The 15,341-nt window shown below is 57.8% G+C and overlaps 1 protein-coding gene across 3 annotated transcripts in view; it reads right to left on the bottom strand.

The window, feature by feature from the left end:
- The window catches only part of USP48 (ubiquitin specific peptidase 48), a 42,967-nt gene that overhangs the window by 20,392 nt on the left and 7,234 nt on the right, over positions 1-15,341 (bottom strand). For all 3 annotated transcript variants that reach the window (XM_076072855.1, XM_076072856.1, XM_076072857.1), the window contains exons 7-22: positions 14,796-14,929; positions 13,893-13,975; positions 12,947-13,126; positions 11,945-12,073; positions 11,519-11,668; positions 9,203-9,403; positions 8,362-8,479; positions 7,766-7,914; positions 6,180-6,257; positions 5,272-5,396; positions 4,992-5,114; positions 4,444-4,505; positions 4,003-4,113; positions 3,502-3,635; positions 1,127-1,233; positions 355-465 (exon numbers count right to left, since the gene is read on the bottom strand). In XM_076072855.1, the coding sequence (XP_075928970.1) occupies positions 355-465; positions 1,127-1,233; positions 3,502-3,635; positions 4,003-4,113; positions 4,444-4,505; positions 4,992-5,114; positions 5,272-5,396; positions 6,180-6,257; positions 7,766-7,914; positions 8,362-8,479; positions 9,203-9,403; positions 11,519-11,668; positions 11,945-12,073; positions 12,947-13,126; positions 13,893-13,975; positions 14,796-14,929 (1,995 nt within the window). The remainder of the gene's footprint in view (positions 1-354; positions 466-1,126; positions 1,234-3,501; positions 3,636-4,002; positions 4,114-4,443; positions 4,506-4,991; positions 5,115-5,271; positions 5,397-6,179; positions 6,258-7,765; positions 7,915-8,361; positions 8,480-9,202; positions 9,404-11,518; positions 11,669-11,944; positions 12,074-12,946; positions 13,127-13,892; positions 13,976-14,795; positions 14,930-15,341) is intronic.

Here is a 15,341-nt window from a genome sequence, read left to right as displayed (position 1 = left end):
GCCTGGTTAAACCCAAGATGGATCGTAGGCAGGCCAAGCTGAATGTTTCAAACCAGCGCAGATGTTCCTTTAATGGGCTCCTTGAAGGGCACAACTTTGCCCAGGAAGACCCGAAGCTTCGTGTGGAGCACCAGGCCAGGTAAGTTTCAACACAGCAGCGTTACGCATTCCGATGAAAAAATAACGCCGCTCGACCGATTCAGAGAGGCCTCCGCTGCCACACTGGAGTTGGTCATACGCACACCGCCCCGGTACGGAAACCTCTCCACACTCTCCACAACTGCCCCGTCACTCACGATGAGCTCGAACGCGCATGGCCACGCCACGCACGGGCGCGCAAACACTCGCACGCACCTGGCTGAAGTCAGGGTCCTTCTCTCCCTGCACGCCCTCGTCCGTTCCTTCCATCACCTCCTCGGGCTCCGAGCCGCTCTGCGTGAGCTCAGGGACGGCCTCCTTCATCACCTGAGAGGAGGCGCGACGCCGCGGCACGCAGAGGAGGGCACGACATCAGCACACGGATCGTTGCCTTTGTCGTCGTCGTCGCCGCCGCCGCGTGCACGTGCGGCCGGGCAGGGCCACGCGCGGGTGTAGGGGGGGGGGTCAGCGCGGCCGTGTGGGCAGCAGTGGTGTCGTCCACTGCACGCACTCTCAACACGGCAACCCGAGTTCGATCCCCGGCCGTAACTAACATCAGGACAGCTTGGCCCACACACGAGTAGATTGTGCGGTGTGCAAACACCAGAACCGGGGAGACAAAGATGGCCAGGCGTGGAGCTGGCCACCTAACCCTTCATACGCTGTGTCGGCCTTCATAGGCGCTCGCTAACACAGCATTTGCCCCAACAGTCTAGTAAGGCTATACGGGGGATCTTTGTGTTGTGTACGCCCGTGCGTGCGTTGTGTGGCGGTTAGCGCGCTGCGCTACGAAACCGGAGACCCGCTCACGACCAACACCGGTGACGATTATGTGACCCACTGCTGGGCCTCCCCGAGGTCGACTCTGCTTCTAATGAGTGCCTTTGTGGTGTGTGCATCTCGATACAGCTGTACACAGACACCCGCACCTATGTATAATCACACGGGGTTGTGTCGGGGCATTGTGTGTGGACGCACGGGTGTGTACCTTGAAGTCCTTGACGACTTTGCGCACGTACACTGTGGCCTGTGTGTACTCCTGTTGGTCCCGCTGCTGCTGGGAGCGCCGAGCGGCCTGGCACTCTACACACACGCCTGCACACAGACACACACGGCACGTACGTCACTCACACACACACACAGGTCTACACGCACGGTGCAAATACACCTACAGTGAGGGAAAAAAGTATTTGATCTCCTGCTGATTTTGTACGTTTGCCCACTGACAAAGAAAGGATCAGTCTGTCATTTTAATGGTAGGTTTATTTGAACAGTAAGAGACAGAATAACAACAACAAAATCCAGAAAAACGCATGTGAAAAATTTTATGAATTGATTTGCATTTTAATGAGGCAAATAAGAATTTGACCCCCTCTGCAAAACCTGACTTAGTACTTGGTGGCAAAACCCTTGTTGGCAATCACAGAGGTCAGACGTTTCTTGTAGTTGGCCACCAGGTTTGCACACATCTCTGGAGGGATTTTGTCCCACTCCTTTGCAGATCTTCTCCAAGTCATTAAGATTTCGAGGCTGACGTTTGGCATCTCGAACCTTCAGCTCCCTCGACAGATTTTCTATGGGATTAAGGTCTGGAGACTGGCTAGGCCACTCCAGGACCTTAATGTGCTTCTTCTTGAGCCACTCCTTTGTTGCCTTGGCCGTGTGTTTTGGGTCATTGTCATGCTGGAATACCCATCCACGACCCATTTTCAATGCCCTGGCTGAGGGAAGGAGGTTCTCACCCAAGATTTGACGGTACATGGCCCCGTCCATCGTCCCTTTGATGCGGTGAAGTTGTCCTGTCCCCTTAGCAGAAAAACACCCCCAAAGCATACTATTTCCACCTCCATGTTTGACGGTGGGGATGGTGTTCTTGGGGTCATAGGCAGCATTCCTCCTCCTCCAAACACGGCGAGTTGAGTTGATGCCAAAGAGCTCCATTTTGGTCTCATCTGACCAAAACACTTTCACCCAGTTGTCCTCTGAATCATTCAGATGTTCATTGGCAAACTTCAGACGGGCATGTATATGTGCTTTCTTGAGCAGGGGGGCCTTGTGGGCGCTGCAGGATTTCAGTCCTTCACGGCGTAGTGTGTTACCAATTGTTTTCTTGGTGACTATGGTTCCAGCTGCCTTGAGATCATTGACAAGATCCTCCCGTGTAGTTCTGGGCTGATTCCTCACCGTTCTCATGATCATTGCAACTCCACGAGGTGAGATCTTGCATGGAGCCCCAAGCCGAGGGAGATTGACAGTTCTTTTGTGTTTCTTCCATTTGCGAATAATCGCACCAACTGTTGTCACCTTCTCACCAAGCTGCTTGGCAATGGTCTTGTAGCCCATTCCAGCCTTGTGTAGGTCAACAATCTTGTCCCTGACATCCTTGGAGAGCTCTTTGTTCTTGGCCATGGTGGAGAGTTTGGAATCTGATTGATTGTTTCTGTGGACAGGTGTCTTTTATACAGGTGTAGCGCCATGGATGGGCTGCACTTGCAGGCAATGACAGGCAGCCCTGAAGCAGTTGGGGGGCTGCGAGCGATTCTACGATCCCTCACAAACACTCCCAAAGGCTGGGGGGCTGCGGCTGCACTGACCTGCAACGGCAGACATGCGGACCTCAGTGGGGTCACCCACATCCCACACTGTGGTCCGCACCTCGGCTGAGAAACGGATATAAGGCGAACCTCTGGAGAGGTCCAGGCAGTTTAAAAACCGAAGCAGTTGGAGACGGAAGCAGTTGAAGATGCCCAGTTGAAGAAAGAAGACCTGCTAGAGTAGGACTGAACCCCTAGCTTCGCCGTCCTTTTAAGGGCCGAAGCTCTGTGAGGTCAGTGTTGGACCTGTACCTTGGCTGGGTCAGGTCAGGTAGTCTCACATAGTATATTATAGCCGGAGGACCTGGAGCGTAGTCGGGTTAGGCACGCTACACAGGAGGAGTATAATATACCAAGTGGAAGAGGTCCTCAAGATCAGCTGCATGAAGAATTGATGTATAGTGGTTAGGGTAAGTGTGGATAATAAAGACGTGCCCCCCCTACGAAGTGTCTCCGGAGCAACACTACACAGGTAACAAGCTGAGATTAGGAGCACTCCCTTTAAGGGTGTGCTCCTAATCTCAGCTCGTTACCTGTATAAAAGACACTTGGGAGCCAGACATCTTTCTGATTGAGAGGGGGTCAAATACTTATTTCCCTCATTAAAATGCAAATCAATTTATAACATCGACATGCGTTTTTCTGGATTTTTTTGTTGTTATTCTGTCTCTCACTGTTCAAATAAACCTACCATTAAAATGATAGACTGATCATACACAGCAATTGCGCGTCACACACGCACACGCATAGCGCTGATAAGTGTCCGTACCTGGCTGTGTGATGTACGCGCTCGCGGCTTCGCTGCTCCCTTCCCCACATGGCCGCCGGGTGATGGTGATGGCGAGGTCCACCTGGAACGAGCGGCTGATCACATCCCACTCGGGCGGCCACACCAGCGCCAGCCTGCACAGCAAGGGCCACACACCGCGTTACCATGCCCCCACGTCTCTGCCCCGTGTCCCCAGGTCTCGGTGTCTCCGTGTCTGTCACAGTGTCTCCGTGTCGACATGTGCCCATGTCCTCATGCCTCCGTGTTTCCCCCTGTCCCCGTGACTCACAAGTGTCCGTGTCCCCGTGTCTCCATGTCACTGCCCCATATCCCCAGGTCTTTCTGTCTCCGTGTCTGTCACCGTGTCTCCGTGTGGCCATGTCTCCTTATCCCCATGTCTCTGCCCCCTGTCCTTATTTCTCTGTGTCTCCGTGTCTCCGTTTCTGTCGCCGTGTCCCCATGTCACCGTGTCCCCCGTGTCGCCCATGTCCCGCGACTCACAGCGAGGCGTCCTCATGGGAGACAGAGTCGGGGGTGAACATGAGTCCGCTGTGAGGACAGAGCAGCGTGGAGTTCCCCACTGAGAACACGGGCGAGGCACGCGTCGGGCGCCTGGGACACACGCGCGCACAAAGACAAAGGTTCCCCCTGTATAGCCTCAACAGACTGTTGGGGTAAGTGCTGTTAGTGCAAAGCGCCTATGAAGGCCGGCAGAGCGCGCCTATGAAAGGGTGTGGCAAATAACTGCGTCCGGGTGCCTTTGTCTCCCCTGTGCTCTTGTCAACACACCGCACCAGAGCACTCATTTAAAGTCGACTTTGGGAGGCGCAGGACCGACGCAGACAATCGTCACTGGTGGTGGCCATGAGCGGGAATGGAACTCGGGTCGCCGGGTTTGTAGCGCAGTGCCCTAACCACCGCTCCTCACCCAGACTCGCTCACCTAATGAACTTCCTCCACTCATCCAGGAAGTACTGAGAGACCACATAAAGCGTTTCCGTGTCCTGCACACACGCACACATACATAAAAGCACAAACGCACATTACACACACGGGTGTACACGCACACACACATGCACGTATAGCGAGCCGTGTGAACTCTCAATCTCTGCTGCCCATGCTCTCCTGTGCCATGGTGTGCTGCGCCACATTACTCCATGCTGCCTGTGTCTCTCCGCGTCTCTCTCTAGTCTGTCCGTTAATTCCCGTGCCTCCCTATGTAACCCCATTAACCTCGTGTCTCCCCTGCATCTCCCCATGTCTCCCTGCGTTGCGCTGCATATCTCCCCGTGATTCTCCACATCTGTGTCTCCCCGCTTCTCCTCACGTGTCCCGCGCATCTCTTTCTCCCCGCGTCTCCCTGCGTCTCGTCCTATCTCCCCGTGTCTCCCCATATCTCCTTGCGTCTCCTCGCATTTCAACGTGTCACCATTCTCCCCGCGCCTTCTCGTGTCTCCCCCGCATCTCCCACAGCGTCTCCCCCCGCGTACCTGAGGCCAGGGCTGCAGCGTCGGCCGCCCCTTGTCCTGGAAGAGCGCGGTGAGCGCCCCCTTCTGCTCCGTGGCGATCATGCGCTGCATCTCCCCCGTCTCTTCCCCCTCCCGCTCCAGCCGCTGTAACCACGGCAACAACCGTCAGCTGTATCGTGGTTGCGCTGTGGTTGTGCCGCACCTGGCACTGCGCGCAAGGCTGCGCGTCGCCGTTGGCGGTTGCGCTACTGGCGTGGTTGTGCCGTGGTTGTATCGTGGTTGCGTTGTGGTTGTGCCGCACCTGGCACTGCGCGCAAGGCTGCGCGTCGCTGCGGAACTCCGGCGCCGAGGGGAAGTAACCGCGCAGTTTGTGCCAAACCTCGGCCGAGACGAGGCGGCGCTCGCCCTCCCGCGTGCTCAAGCCTCCTGGTACAAAGGTAAAGACAAAGATCCCCCCGTACAGCCTTTCATGGGCTGTTGGGGCAAGTGCTGCTCGCGAGCAGCACCTATGAAGGCCGGCAAGGCACACGAAGTCTGCCCAGCAGCACGCCCGGTCGCCTTTGTCTCACCATTGTCGTTTAAGGCTGAGTAGACCTAGGGGAGGCCCAGGACCGGTTCAAATAATCGTCACTGCCATTGGTAGAGAGCGAGAATCGAACTCGGACTGTCGGGTTCATAGCACAATGCGCCAACTGCGACACTCCCATGTGTGCCTGGGTGTGTGTGTGTACACAGACACACATGAGTATATACACATAGGAATAATACAAAGATCCCCTATATAGCCTTTTAACAGACTGTTAGAGCAAGTGCTGTTAGCGAGCACCTATGGAGGCCGGCACGGCACACGAGGGGGTGGGTGGCCAGCACGACGGCCGGCCGCTTTTTGTCTCCCCAGCAGCGATGTTTACACACCGCGCCACGTACTCATTTGAGGCTGAATAAACCTACGGGAGGCCCAGGACCGGTTCAGATAATAGTCACTGGCGTTGGCCGCGAGCAGGAATCGAACTCGGGTCGCCGGGTTCGTGGCGCAGCGTAGCGCTAACCGCTGCACCACCGCTCCCCGCAGAGCAGACACCCGTGCACACAAACACACGCACGCGAGGACACGCGAGGACACGCGCGCACGGCATCACACACGCACTCGCAGACACATGGAGGTGGGGACGAGCGGCTGGACGCGCTGCCCGGAGCGGCCACCCTCACCGTGTGGGCACAAGACCTCATCGTTGAAGCCACCGTCCTCCTCCGCAGACGACCGTGCCGTCCTCGCGCCTGCGGGAACTGGTGGAGGGGGGGGGGGGAGGTGGGTGTCGGTACAAGCCACGAATAGGCCCCCCACCCTGTCCACGTTGCCCCAATATTATTGATAATTTATTACGATCGTTTACCCGGGAAAGCCTCGCCGAGTCTCAATACTCTTTTTTCCAGGAGGGTGCTGCCAAGTTTTCGCAGAAGGTGGGGGGTGGCGGTGGAGGGGTGGGTGACGATGTTGCCGTGCGTAATCCGAATTTGCCGGTGCTTTGTCAGCAGTAGGAAGAGGTTTTTTTGGGGTTAGATCGCGTAAATAAAAATGTGTCTTTAAAGCCGCCACCACCCGACACAGAACATGCCAACGTTTACGTGACAAACCTTACCAACTGGCTGTGTAGGGTGGTGGCGGGTTTAACGACACATTGGTATTCACGCGATCTAACTCAAAAGCCATCTATTGTGGATAATATTCGTCGTGGAAGCCCCACCACGTGGTGTTAAACCGGGATGTTGTTTTGGCCGTTATCGGTTACAACTTATGGGGTTTATTTGGGCTATGGGAGGAAGCCGGCGATCCCAGAGGAATCCCATGCAGAACAGGAGGAGGGAGATACGAACTCCGCAAGTAAAGGCGTCCCGAGTCGGGAATCGAACTTCGGGTTCCGCCCGCTGTGATGCGCGATTGCCACATTCATTTTGCCGAACCAGGTTGAGAACTCAAGAGAGACAAGGAACGGAGTCTCATTTGCAACAGGCGGCCCGGGTCACCAAAATGACACAGGCGAAACGAAACCAGGTAAAGTTTTCGGCAAATGAAGCAAATATAAATCGGAGCAGAAACAACCGCGTTGACGCTCGAGAAATAGAGAATATCGCGCAGACGTAAATCGACGTTGAATTACAATTAATGTACCGTCTCAGGCTACTTTTAGACCGATCGGACACACATTGATTTGGCGATTCTGCGCTGGCAGAGGTTGCGCGAGCACAAATAACAAAAACGAAGTCAACACGATCGTCAAGGTGTGTATGTGTGTGTGGTCACTAATTTTCAGAGGGGGGAGGGGGCACTTTCGCCGATAAGACATCACCGGTGCGAGAGCCGCGACGCACAATATTTGAAACCGTTGGGGTTTGACAGCAGCACGTTGATGATGATGGTGGGGGGTGTTTTCACTCTTTGTGTATTGTTGGGGGGGGGGGGGCGTACCATCAGCAGCCACACTAAAGGCCACCAGGGGCTGCCAGTGGCCCGCGGGCCTTGCAATGAAGGGCACTAAGTAAAAACGATTGGGGGCAACGGCCGTTCATCACAGTGCATACAGAGGCCAGAGAGGTACAGTCGATGACACAATTATGCAACTAGGTTACCGAAGCATTAAACAAACAGTACACGGGGTGACCGATGTACTGTGTAAATACTAAAATGTAAACGGACGAAGATACACGTTACATGCAAGCGATGTTACCATGGAGGTAAGCGTTACCACTGCCCGTGGCCGCGAGTGGCCGTGGCGATGGGAGGGGGCGACGCTCACCGCTCTCCGCCGGCTCCGGCTCCGCCTCGTCGCTGCTCCGCTCGCCGCCCCCGTTGCTCGGCTTGGACTCCTCCTCCTTGTCCTCGAACTGACCAATCACGAGCAGCCGCCAGCTCCGCAGGGACACCTTGCCCACCCAGAATGCCTCGCTGCGCGCCAGGAGCAATCGAACGCGTGCGCGCAAACGCACCATCACACAAATCGCTCGTATGGCCCTGAAACTTCGATCGCACAACCGCAACAACACCCGCTGCGAGAACACACACATTCCCGTGTCTGTACTACACGTACAATCCATGATTAAACACAAACAATGTACACACACTCTGAGAATACACGGACACTGTTTTCAATCTAGATTGAAAACTAATTTATTTAAGAACTGCTTTTTGTGTTTCAGTTTGTTGTCCTTCCTCCGCACCTCCGATTAGCACGGTTGGCTACGTACGGTGCGAAAGAGTACACACACACCATAAACTGAGTAAACAAATACACTCGCCTTCCACCAGCATACCGAGGGTGCGTAAGTGCACGTAGGTATGCAGCGTGCGTGTGCGTACGCACGCACGCACGGGTACGCAGAGGCGGGCACGCACCCGGGAGGCAGGGAGCTCTTGAGCAGTGTGCTGACGGTGCGGTAGTCGTCACTGAGTCGGCTCTTGAGCTGCAGCACCCGGCAGCGCTCCACCACACAGTCACGGCACAGCGACGCTTCTGGTGTGGCACACACGGTGGTGCACGGTAACACACGGTGTGCACGGTAACACACGGCGGTGCACGGTAACACACGGTGTGCACGGTAACACACGGTGGTGCACGGTAACACACAGTGTGCACGGTAACACACGGCGGTGCACGGTAACAAACGGTGTGCACGGTAACACAAGAATACACACAGTATACACAGTAACACGCGTGTACATGTGGGGACATGCACGGACACCAACGGTAAACACAAGGCTTGCACAGTAACACAAGGAGACACACGGTGTACACAGTAACACACGGGGTCACAGGCGTTATACACAGTAGCGCACAGGTACAAGCCTGTAGGAGCAAGTGCTGTTAAACGAGCACCTATGAAGGCCGACACGGCACAAAAGAGGGTGGGTGGCCAGCACCATGCCCGGCCGGCCTTTGTCTTACACACCGCACCAGGTACTCATTTAAGGCTGAGTCGACCTCGGGGAGGCCCATGACCGATTCAGATAATCGTCACTGGTGTTGGCCGTGAGCGGGAATCGAACTTGGGTCGCCGGGTTCGTAGGGCAGCGTAGCGCTAACCGCTACACTACCTGGACAGGTACAAAGCCAAAGATACCCCTGTATAGCCTTAACCGACTGCTGGGCCAAGTGCCGTCAGCGAGCACCTACGAGGCACAGGTACACACACGGACACGTGCACGCGCGCGTGGACACGTGCGCGCGCGTGCGTACCAGTGAGTCGCGGGCCGCCGCCGTACTTGTGGTACAGGGCGTTGGCGGCGCCACGGCTGATCCTCTTGACGCTGCCCACGTGGTGCGGCGAGAGGGCGCCGTGCGTGCACACGAACGCGGCGTTGTCCAGCGCACGCACGCACGCGCTGTCCGTCAGCCACTGCCGCAGCCACGCCGTCCCCACAAACTCAAACTCGCTCGCTGCGTGCGTGCGGGGGGGGGGGCACGGTGTGGGGGGGCACGGGGGGTGGGGGGGGGCGACAGAAGGGGATGTGGGCGCACAGGGGAAACCATGGGGACAGAATGTGGAGCATTAGTTGGGCGGTGGGGTGTAGTGGTGTATGCGTAGCGGCGTATTGTTTGTGTAATGGTGTTGTGTAGTGGTGTTGGCGTTTAGTGGTGTATTGGGAGCGGCGGTGCAGTGCTTAGCGCGCTGCGCTACGAACCCGGTTGACCAGAGTTCGATTCCTGCTAAATGGCCAACACCAGTGGTGGATTATCTGAACCGCTCCTGGGCCTCCCCCTAGGTCGACTCAGTCTCAAATGAGTACCTGGTGCGATGTGTAAACAGCGCCACCAGGGAGACAAAGGCGGCCGGGCGTGGTGCTGGCCACCCACCACCTTGTGTGTTGTGTCGGCCTTCATAGGTGCTACTTGCTAACAGCAGTTGCTCAAAAAGTTTATTATGGCGATAAGTAGTCTAAGTGTAGCGGTGCGTCTTTTGCAGCGGTGTAGTGGTGTGTAGTGGTGTTTTGTGTTGGTATGTTGGTCTATAGTGTTGGTCATGGTGTAGGAGTGTTTTAGTAGTGTAACTGGGTGTAACGGGGTGTAGTGGGATGGAGTAGTCTCGTGGGGTGTAGTGGCGTAGTGGGGAGTATTGGCCTAGCAGGGTATAGCGGGATGTAGCGGGGTGTAGCGGGATGTAGCGGGGTGTAGTGGCATAGCAGGGTGTAGCGGGATGTAGCGGGGTATAGTGGCGTAGCGGCGTGTCGTGGTGCAGCGGGGTGTAGTGTAGCGGGGTGTAGTGTAGCGGGGTGTATTTGGATGTAGTGGCATAGCAGGGTGTAGCGTGATGTAGCGGTGTAGTGGTGTGTCGTGGCGTAGCGGGGTATCATGGTGTAGCGCAGTGTAGCGGCGTAGCGGGGTGTAGCAGGGTGTAGCAGGGTGTAGTGGCGTAGCGGGGTGTAGCAGGGTGTAGCAGGGTGTAGTGGCGTAGTGGGGTGTAGTGGCGTAGCAGGGTGTAGCAGGGTGTAGTGGCGTAGCAGGGTGTAGTGGCGTAGTGGGGTTGTAGTGGCGTAGCGGGGTGTAGCGGCGTAGCGGGGTGTAGTGGCGTAGTGGGGTATAGTGGCGTAGCGGGGTGTAGTGGTGTAGCGGGGTGTAGTGGCGTAGCGGGGTGTAGTGACGTAGCGGGGTGTAGTGACGTAGCGGGGTGTAGTGACGTAGCGGGGTGTAGTGGCATGGCGGGGTGTAGTGGCGTAGCGGGGTGTAGTGGCGTAGCGGGGTGTAGTGGCATAGCGGGGTGTAGCGGGGTGTAGCAGGGTGTAGTGGCGTAGCAGGGTGTAGTGGCGTAGCGGGGTGTAGTGGCGTAGTGGGGTGTAGTGGTGTAGCGGGGTGTAGTGGCGTAGCGGGGTGTAGTGGCGTAGCGGGGTGTAGTGGCGTAGTGGGGTGTAGTGGCGTAGCGGGGTGTAGTGGTGTAGCGGGGTGTAGTGGCGTAGCGGGGTGTAGTGACGTAGCGGGGTGTAGTGACGTAGCGGGGTGTAGTGACGTAGCGGGGTGTAGTGGCGTAGCGGGGTGTAGTGGCGTAGCGGGGTGTAGTGGCGTAGCGGGGTGTAGCGGGGTGTAGTGGCGTAGCGGGGTGTAGCGGCGTAGCGGGGTGTAGTGGCGTAGTGGGGTGTAGTGGCGTAGCGGGGTGTAGTGGCGTAGCGGGGTGTAGTGGCGTAGCGGGGTGTAGTGGTGTAGCGGGGTGTAGTGGCGTAGCGGGGTGTAGTGACGTAGCGGGGTGTAGTTAAGTAGCGGGGTGTAGTGGCATGGCGGGGTGTAGTGGCGTAGCGGGGTGTAGTGGCGTAGCGGGGTGTAGCGGGGTGTAGCGGGGTGTAGTGGTGTAGCGGGGTGTAGCGGGGTGTAGTGGTGTAGCGGGGTGTAGCGGGGTGTAGCGGGGTGTAGCAGGGTGTAGTGGCGTAGCGGGGTGTAGCAGGGTGTAGTGGCGTGGCGGGGTGTAGTGGCGTGGCGGGGTGTAGTGGTGTAGCGGGGTGTAGTGGGGTGTAGTGGCGTAGCGGGGTGCTGCGTTGCCGGGCGAAGTCACCCTCCCGGCCTCACCGTTGTCCGCCGGCAGCAGGGCGTAGAGGCTGCGCACCTCCGAGTGTTTGGCGCGACCCTCGGCAATGCTCTGCTGCCGCATGGCGCTCATTTCCTCGCACCACTCCTCAAACGCGCGGTTGTCTGCCCGAACCTTCTCCGCCAGCCACTCTGACGCGGAGACACGAGCAATCCCCCCCCACCACCACCAACGTGCAGCCGTGCGGGCAGATGAGCGTCAGCGCAAGCGAGCGTGCACGAGTGAGTGTGCGACCGTGTGTGTGCGCGAGCGTGTAAGCGTGCGTGCGCCAATGAGTGTGGGACCGAGTGCGTGTGAGTGAGTGTGCGACCGAGCACGTGAGAGCGAGCGCGCGTGAGTTTACGAGTGAGCGAGTGAGTTTATAAGTGAGCGAGTGAATTTATGAGCGAACGAGATTGAGTTCACACCGGGCAGCGTGGTGTCCTGTGCGGTGGGCGTGGGCTCTCCGCGCACGGTGTACACCAGCGAGTACGCGTTGCGTGACGAGTGAACTCCGCGCACGCACTTGGGTCTCCGCCCCACCGAGCGAGACGGCTCTGTGGGGCGGGGGCGGGGGGATGGGAGGGCAGACGGGCAACCACGTCACACCCACGTCAGGGGTGGACTTTCCACGTTCCCCTGGCGGGGCCCAGTTTAACCACGACTCTTGGATAATAATCGTCGTCGTCTTTGTCGTAAACCGTGGATCATATGCCGACTCCATGCCCGAAGCAGGAATACGAGGAAGGCAACATCACAGCGATGGACGCCATTATCTGGTTCTTTAACATCAGCCACACAAAGAGGATCATCACCGTCGTCAGCGGCGGCGGCAGCAGCAGCAGCAGCACACTGCTGCGGGATAAAAGGCCTCCCACCCGTCCCACCACGCCTGCACCGTTGACTATATATAGTCAACGCTCACACACTTGCTATAATGCCATCTCCGAATCCCACCACCACGGCCTGCATACGACGGCCTCATGCATGGACACAGTTCTCGGCCTCTGAAGTGCCAAATTTGCAGAGGGCGCTTCGTCACGAGAGCGCTCTCGGTCGAGTTTCCGGGTTGTGCCGTCGGCGTTGTTTTGCTGGGAGCTCCTCTATCAGCCCCCTCCCCTACCACCCGCCGAAACGTCGGACATCGAGCCAAACCAGCAAGCGGAACCGTAAACTGTACCAAAGGCAAAAATCCACCCCCTATAGCCTTGTGGGAAGTGCCGTTCGCGAGCAGCACCGATACGGCACACGAGCGGGTGGGGTGGCCAACATCACGCCCGGCCGCCTTTGTATCCCCAGTGCCAACGTTTACACACCGCGCAAGGTACTCACACACGCACAAACGCGCGCGCACACACACACGGCAGGGTCCTGGAGCCGCCGGGGTCCTCGGGGTCCTACGGAAAGGGGCGGGGGGGGGGGGTCCCTACCGAGGTCGTCCTCGGCGCCCAGCAGCAGGTGCCTGCCTTCGACGCGCTCGATCTCGTCGTCGTTGAACTTGTGCCACTCGCCCGTGCGCGCGTCGCGGATGTGCGCGATGTAGTGGCCCGAGTAGGCGCTGACCCCGCGGTGGATGAGCACCGCGCTCAGCTCGTACTCACCCTCGCCGCCTGGGCACGAGGGTCCACACACGGCGGGAGACAGCGCGGCCGTGAGGGTGGCTGGGTAGAGCGGGGCGCGTGCGTGCGTGCGTGCGTGCTCGCCTGCAGGAAGCGGTAGCGTGGCCGTTAGCGCGCTGCTCTACGAACCCAGCAGAGACCCCGAGTGAGATTCCCGCAACCACGGCCACCAACATCTGCGACGATTATCCGAACCGGTCCTGGGCATCCCCTAGGTCGACCCAGCCTTAAATCAGTACCTGGCGCAATGTGTAAACATCGCCACCGCGGACGCAAAGGTAGCCGGACGTGGTGCTGGCCACCCACCCCCTCGTGTGCCGTGCCGGCCTTCATAGGTGCTTACTCGCGAACGGCACTCGCTCCAGAAGTCTGTTCAGGCTATACGGGGAATCTTTGCCTTTGTTATTGTGTGGAGGCTCATGATGGACGCCACTGGGTAGCTGCGAGGCAGTCGCTCTACAGCAAGGGCAGAGGAGCGACGCTCGCAACAACGAGCGGAGCGCCGGGCGGATAAAGTGCAGCGAGTTGGCACAGTGGGGGGTACAGCTGGTGCGTCTCCTGCCAGTCATCTCAGTCAGTGAACCCATGACACCTGGAGCTGTCCCATGACCTCCTGCCAGCAGCGAGAGCCTTCCACACTTCGTGTGACCTAAAAGTGCACCTAGCCTGCCGCAAGCGCTGTGGTCACATGACTGTCAATTAATGGCGAATGGCGGCTGTTTTTGTGTGTGTGTGTGTGTGTCGGGGGCCTCCTCACTGCCATGCTGCAGGTATGGCCTCATGTCCAGCGTCTCCGGGAAGCTCAGGTACGAGTTGAGCTTCTTCTTGTGCCCGGTTTGCCTGCACAAAGACAAAGATCCCTCGTATAGCCTGTAACAGTCGGTTGGGGCAAGTGTTGTTAACGAGCACCGCAAAAGGCCGACATGGCACACGAGGGGGTGGGGTAGCCAACACCACGCCCGGCCGCCTTTGTCTCCCCAGTGACGATGTTCACACACCGCACCAGATCCTCATATTTGTGAGGCCGAGTCGTCCTAGCGGAGACCCAGGACCAATATCAGATAATCGTCACCGGTGTTGGCCGCGAGCGGGAATCGAACTCGGGTCACCGGGTCCGTAGTGCAGCGCGCTAACCGCTACACTGTGTGCGTCTGTGCCTGCACACACAGCCACCCATGAACACACGCTCTGGCACGAGCAGTCGCGTGCAGGTGCGCCAGCCCGTGTACAGGTGTGGACATGCACCGGTGCTGGTCACCCACCCACCTCGTGTGCTCGCCAAGAGCACTTGTCCCCAACTGTGCGTTCAGGCTATTCGGGGGATCTCCGTGTGGTCACGTGCGTGTGTCCGTGGCGCGTGTGCGAAGGTTGGCGAGTGTCGCCGTGAGCGATCCCAGTTGAGTCACTGGCGGTGTGATGTTTCGGCGCTGGGATGTTTTGGCCGGAACCAGTTCCACTGAAGTTTTTTTTCATTTTTTTTTTTAGCCCAGGGAGGAAATCGGAGAACCCGTAGGAACGCCACGTAGAAGAGGAGAGAACTTACAAACTCCGCAAGAAGCGTGACCACTGCGCAGCCCTGCGGTGTGCCGTGGTGTACTTCGGTGTGCCCACGTGTGCCCAGGTGCGCCCATGTGCGAGCGCGCGTGTGGTAGAGCCGCACCGGTCGAACACAAAGCGCAGGAGCTGCAGGTTGAGGGTGCGGGGAAGGCCGAGGAGCTGAATGCGGCGCGACGCCGTCTGCTTCACCTGGCAGCGCCCGCACAGGTAGCGGTTCTCTCCCTCCAGCTTCTCCTCCTGCACACCAGGCGACACACCACAACACGATGCCCAGCAGCGCAGCACGCTTGGCGTGGCCCACCGTGTCCAACGCTGCAGCCCAGTGCTACCACACCGCTCCACACGTGACGAAAGATCCTCTCACACAGACGTACGCAGCACTCGTCGCATGCAGACACGTTCCATAGTTCCATTTATGTTGGTATAGCCCTGTGAGCCATTCGGCTCTTGAATCGGGTGCAACCGCAACAAACAAAAAAACTAAAACACGAACAAGAAAACATTTTAAAGTGATTACGTGACCGTGCAAACAGAAAATCCAGGAAAAAAACATAAAAAAAAATCCTGAAATAGCACCGTACACCAACGCTGTGTGCAAAAATCCCAGTGGGATGCAAGTCAAAGACGAAGATCCCCCCGTCTAGCCATA

Source organism: Petromyzon marinus, chromosome 39 (genome assembly GCF_048934315.1).
Source record: "Petromyzon marinus isolate PM22_M1 ecotype Great Lakes invasive population chromosome 39, UKy_Petmar_22M1.pri1.0, whole genome shotgun sequence".
Classification (NCBI taxonomy): domain Eukaryota; kingdom Metazoa; phylum Chordata; class Hyperoartia; order Petromyzontiformes; family Petromyzontidae; genus Petromyzon; species Petromyzon marinus.
This window is presented reverse-complemented; position numbering and strand designations above follow the sequence as displayed.